The sequence below is a fragment of the Sinocyclocheilus rhinocerous genome, unplaced genomic scaffold (genome assembly GCF_001515625.1).
Source record: "Sinocyclocheilus rhinocerous isolate Xijiao unplaced genomic scaffold, SAMN03320098_v1.1 scaffold203, whole genome shotgun sequence".
NCBI lineage: Eukaryota > Metazoa > Chordata > Actinopteri > Cypriniformes > Cyprinidae > Sinocyclocheilus > Sinocyclocheilus rhinocerous.
In genome coordinates, this window is record NW_015644353.1 from 129,345 (window position 1) to 135,603 (window position 6,259).

Sequence of the window (6,259 nt, forward strand, 5' to 3'; positions counted from 1 at the left end):
CCAGATTTTCAAATAGTTGTATCTCGGCCAAATATTGTCCTATCCTAACAAAAAATTGAACCTTATGACTGGTTTTGTGGTCCAGGGTCACATATGTTTAAATGCATAAATATCAGGATATTTATCAAATTTGAATTAAAAGTCTGAAAAAATTGAGATTTATTGTTGTTGTTTTGGCCACTCATCCGTTTTTTAATCTTTAAGATTTAATCTGTTTAATTTAATGATCACAGTCTTGTATCATATACGTTTGTATCGTGCCTTTAAGGATTGTCTGATCGAGGTGTTGGAAATCGTCGAGCTCGGCATCTCGGGATTGGCTTGTGTTTTTTAAATTCAGTATCATTAAAATTATTGAGTTAAATTTAAAAAGTCTTACAAAATTACTTTATATTATTTAATCAAATAATAAATAATCATTACAAAGCAGTTCGGTTTTCGGCCAAGTGCATCCAGTATTTTCGGTTTCGGACCTTTCCAACATCACCTAATAAATACGCGCATTGTAGAGCTAATGCTAGCCGAACATTTGTGGTTAAAAAGTATATAAATATATATTTTTTCAGAAAATAACTGATCGTTTGGCTAGATAAGACCCTTATTCCTCGGCTGGGATCGCGTAGAGCCCTTTGAAGCTGCATTGAAACTGCACTTTTAACCTTCAATCCGTTGAGCACCACTGAAGTCCACTATATGGAGAAAATTCCTGGAGTGTTTTCCTCAAAAGACTTAATTTCTTTGCGACTGAAGAAAGAAAGACATTAACATCTTGGATGACATGGGGGGTGAGTAAATTACCTGGGAGTGGACTTATCCTTTAAGCCCGCCTCTGATTTGTGTCGTTGTGTGTTCCAGTATAATGCAGGTGTTGGGTGCGTTCCCGTCTCCCAGCGGCCCCGCGTCGCCCTGCAGTCTGCTGAATGAAGACACGCTGATCAAATACTCCCGACTCACTTCCACATCCCACAGCAACTTCAGATACTTCGTTCTGGATAACTCCGTCATTCTGGCCATGCTGGAGCAGCCGCTGGGAAACGAGCAGAGTGAGAGCGACACGCTTCACATCTCATTCCTCCGGTACATTTCAACTCTGATTTCTTATCAATGCGTTTGTGTCAGCAGACCCCTGTCCGTCAGTCACCATGTTAATCAGAGGCATGTCCGGTCGACACGCGTGGACAATGCAGCTCTTCCATCAGCCTCGAGGAGCAAGAGCCAATCAGAAGGTAAGACGCAAGCTCAACCACCAATCAGAACGTAGATGTGCTTTCAGTAGCCAATCAGAAGCAATTAAAATGGCCTGTGAGAGAATGTGGCTTCTCAGATTCAGTGTTTGGGAATGATCTGCATCTTGACAATTCTGCTGATTTGCAAAAAAGGCCTGTTTCCTAATTTGTTCAAAAATATTATTAAAAACGACTTTTTTTTTTACAAAATAAAAATTAAGATTTATCAATAACAAAGCAGTCAGCTGTCAAAAGTTTTGGTTTTAAAGACACAACGGAGTATTTAAAATGCATCATTTCACCTGTAATCTGCAAAGTAGTTGAAAAATCTGTTTAAATACTCAATTTAATGCCAAAACAAAACCATAAACAGAAGTTTAGAAATAAATAAGCTTTTTCATAAAATCTGTAATTTTCTGTGGCTGTTTGGATGTAAAACACCCACAGGTGAAGCGGAAAAGATCAGGCTCGTGTTTGCATTTTCTTCTGTCTCTGGCCGTAATTCTAACCTTGAAATCAGGATTAGGCATCAAATAATGTCATGCATGTGAAAATGTGCTGAGAGTTGAACAAATCATTGTAATCTGGCTCAGATGAAGACAGGAATCATGCATTTGTGGTGTTTTTCTGCTGATTAAGGAGTAATGCTAGACTTCTTCACCTTGCAAATGATTATCAAAAGCAAAAATGCTATGAAACGCACATATTTTGCGAGAAATTGTGACAGGCTCGAGCAAAACAGACACCCAAAATGAGTAAGAAACGGGTATTGGATTTCATTCAGCACATGTGATGAGCAGTGTTATGATTATACTCGGTCTCTTTATGTCCTACAGCAAGTGTTTGTTCCTGAAAACCGACCGGCTCCCAAGAACGATGTAGGGATTCGGTTTAACGTCAAGCACAGGCCGTTCCCGGAGGAAGTGGATAAGATTCCGTTCGTGAAAGCCGACCTGAGCATCCCGGATCTCCATGACATTGTGGATAAGGAGGTAAAAAAGCCTCCGAACACTGTGTTAGCTTTCGTATTACACACTTGACATTGCTATGTGAATGGTATCAAGTTTTCACATCATGATAATTGCTGAAGCTTTTATCACCTTATAGAATTAAGTTAAGAAAAAAATAAGTGCTGCCCTCTTAATAACAATTTAGTAACTTCTTATAGAAGCATTTATATACATTAAAACCATAAAACAGCACACAAACAAATTGATAAAGTAAACAAAGGTTTCAAACAGATTAAAGTGCAAATAAACAATAATAAAGTTTGAAGTTTATTTACTTTTCTGCTTAGCAATACTGAGATTGAATTATAGCAGAAAGTACATTGAAAGATAAAATTGCAAGGAAAAAACATAAAATACAAAGATAATAAAGAATCAGAACATTTTCAACCATTACAAAGAGACTTTAAATAGCATGCTTTAGTCCAGATTAAAGAGGTGAAATGTATCAAGTAAACATATGTTCCGAACAGATTTAAGTGTAAAGTAACACTAATATATTTAACAATAATAAAGATTCAGAACATTTTCAGTTCAGTCATGTTTTAGTCCAAATTGAAATGTTAAAAATGTTTAAATATAAACCAGGGTTATTATAGTTAAATGAAACTAAACCTAAAACCAAACCCATAAAAAAAATGTTACTTTAAAATAAAATAAACTTAACCTGAAATAAAATATATGAAAAACTTTTTTCACTTCAGCATGTTGCCAAGCTAACTTTTCACATTTTCATTTAGTTTAACTGAAGCTAAAACTGAAATAAAAAATATATTAAAAGCTATATAAAAAAACCTAATAAAAATTACAAAAACACAACAACATTACTAAAATTTAATTAAATTTTTTTTTAAAAACTTTAATAGTATCTCAATGACACTACAATAACACTGGTATAAACAAATGTTTGAAAATAAATTGCCCATTAAGCCTTAAATAGAAATAGCCTTTAATAAAAATTGCATAATAATAATGACAGAAATTGACTTTCTCATATTTGGTGATGTTGATTCAGCATTGATTCAGTATTTTCCTGTTTATTACTGTGAAGCTGCTTTGAAACAGTCAATATTATATAAGCACTATAGAAATCAAGGTGATTCGACTTAAATATTAGTACTTGGTGCCAAAACATCCTAGCATCTGAATGGCTGTTTAAAACATTTTAATACTGTTTGACTTCTCCATGATATCATTTATGGGGAGCAACTACATGGAAAGAAGCGTTCCAGAAATCTGTGCACCTCATGATTCACATGAATATGAAACATGTCACTGCTCAGTATGTGAGTGTTTATCAGAGAGTCACACTCACAGTCGTCTTGTATTTGTGTTTCAGTTGGAGCAGCAGCACGATAAGCTGCGAGCCGTGATGGGAAAGCAGATCGATTACGAGACGAAACTGGAGCACTGTACGGAGGAGTTATGGAGGAACAAACCCTTCCCAGACCCGCTGACAGACTGTAAACCGCCGGCTCCCGCTCAAGAGTTTCAGACGGCCCGCCTCTTCCTGTCGCACTTCGGCTTCCTGTCACTAGAGGCGCTCAAGGTACGAGAACGGACCGTCAGACGTTTGCTTTCAATGTCTCTGTTAGCGAAGGCCAGTATTTTTGAGGTTTTCAGCATTTCAGCTCTTCCTTTGGATCAGTTCCAGCTGTCAATTCTGATTCCAGTGGCATACTTTAAAATGAGTTTTTGCTAAATATTGTGTACAATTATGTAAATGTAAAAAATTTATTATAAGAATATTTTTAAACAATATCACACAGCATTTGTGATTTAAATTTTTTATAAAACACACATTTCCTATCTTAATGAGGAGATATGATACATTTTTTGTATTTATTTTTTTGTTAATTTATTATTATTTAGATATTATTACTGTATTTTTATATGGTATTTTGCATTTGCTTTTATTATTATTTTTTTATTTCAATTTAATAATTGACGTAATTAATACTGTATTATAAAAATATATTTTTAAACAATATAACACAGCATTTGTGATTTTATTTTATTTTTAATTTTTTTTTATAAAGCACACATTTCTTAATGAGATATGATAAAAAATGTTGTATTTATTTTTTTGTTAATTTATTATTTAGATACTATTACTGTATTTAGATTTTTAATTCTCTTTTATTTTTATTTTTTTTTATTTTTATTTAATAATTAACATAATTAATATAATGTATTTTAAAAATAGTTTTAAACAATATCACACAGCGTTTGTGATTTTATTTTATGTAGAACACTAGGGCTGGGTTTTGACACAAATTTCAGGATTCGATTCGATTCGATTCTCATTCACAAGCTCGCGATTCGATTCAATATTGATTATTTTGGATATATATCAGGTACAGTACATGCCAAATTTTCTCAAGCAACATTGAAGAACAGTAAAATGTATAATGAATATTTTATATGGTGCATATATTTAGCAAAATGCCCCTATTTACAGTTTATTTTTCTAGCTGACTAATGAGTTTATGGTCACCGAATATGTTTTTCTGAGGTAAATGTGACATTACGTGACATTGTTTACAAGCCGTTATATTGACGTCTTTGCGCGGCTGAAACACTGATTGAGCGATTACATGAGACAGGATACGGATTGTAAAGTTGTACTCTTTCTTTTAACTTACCTTCGGATGTTTAGTCATGTTTATTTTGTGCTATAACTAGTATTAAAGTGGAAGAGATGATCAGTTCACTAAGGCACTACAGCGATCTGTCACTCCACATTAAACAGCGCCAAAACTACATTTATTGTTTAAATACTGCAATACAATGGACAGAATTTGACATCTGAGACTTTGTTTCATATTAAAATTACCAAAGCACAATGCTTATTGTGATTTATTGGATGGGAGGTGCACGTCAATGTTCCGTCCATTAACTGAAAACAGGCTAGACTAATCGATTCTTGGGATTTAAGAATCGATATCGTTCCGTAAAAATGAGAATCGATTAATATCGAGATATCGATATTTTTTACCCAGCCCTATAGAACACACATTTCCTATCTAAATGAGGAGATATGATCTTTTTTTTTTGTTAATTTGTTATTATTTAGATACTATTACTGTATTTTTTTATATTTTGAATTTGCTTTTATTTTTATATTTTTAATTTTAAATTCATAATTAACAATTGATGTACATTTAAAAAATTTATTATAAAAATAGTTTTAAACAATTTCACACTGAGTTTGTGATTTTATTTTATATAAAACACACATTTCCTATCTGAATGCGGATATATGATGCATTTTTTGTATTTTTTTTTTTTGTTATTTAGTATAATTTATATACTATTACTGTATTTTTATACAGTATTTTGCATTCACTTTTATTAAAAAAAATTAAATTTCAATTTAAAAATTTATGTAATTAATAATGTAAATTTAAAAATGTATTATAAAACAATATCACACAGCATTTCTGATTTTATGTTATTATTTAATTTATTTTTAATTTATTTTATAAAAAAATAACTGCTGCTGACAATCCTCATCAAGTTACGCTGAGAAATTAATTTTATTAAATGTTTATAGCTAGTGCATCCCTACACATACACTGGTTGTTTGTTTTGTCAGGTGAAGGTAGTTGTGGAGTGCATATTTTGCACAATAATATGTTAAATTAATTATTAAAAAATTATTATAAAAGTATATTTAAACAATATCACACTGAATTTGTGAGTTAAAAATATTATTAATTTTACTGGCTATTTTATTTTATTTGTTATTTTATTTATTTATTTTTTATCTGTCCTCTCCTCTAGCTGCACTTATGCAGACTTTAGCCAGTGTTCTAGATTCAGATTCTACATTTTAAGCATTTAAAAATAGTTTCAGTGTCTTCAATGTCATTCATACTGAATTCCTATTTCAAGTAGCTGGATTTTTCTCAGTAATAATGTTTTTTCCCGGAGTATCTGTATTAATGGCAGGAAAAAGCATTGCCCTAAATCTAGCCGGTGCTTTGTGTGTGTGTGTGTGTGTGTGTGTGTGTGTGTGTGTGT

At 32.3% G+C, this 6,259-nt stretch overlaps 1 protein-coding gene across 1 annotated transcript in view; it reads left to right on the forward strand.

Moving 5' to 3' along the window:
- Positions 1-6,259, forward strand: part of LOC107758167 (ral GTPase-activating protein subunit beta-like) — a 52,334-nt gene that overhangs the window by 33,195 nt on the left and 12,880 nt on the right. The window contains exons 22-26 of the mRNA XM_016575842.1: positions 269-319; positions 806-1,043; positions 1,123-1,226; positions 2,063-2,218; positions 3,573-3,782. Of these exons, the coding sequence (XP_016431328.1) occupies positions 269-319; positions 806-1,043; positions 1,123-1,226; positions 2,063-2,218; positions 3,573-3,782 (759 nt within the window). The remainder of the gene's footprint in view (positions 1-268; positions 320-805; positions 1,044-1,122; positions 1,227-2,062; positions 2,219-3,572; positions 3,783-6,259) is intronic.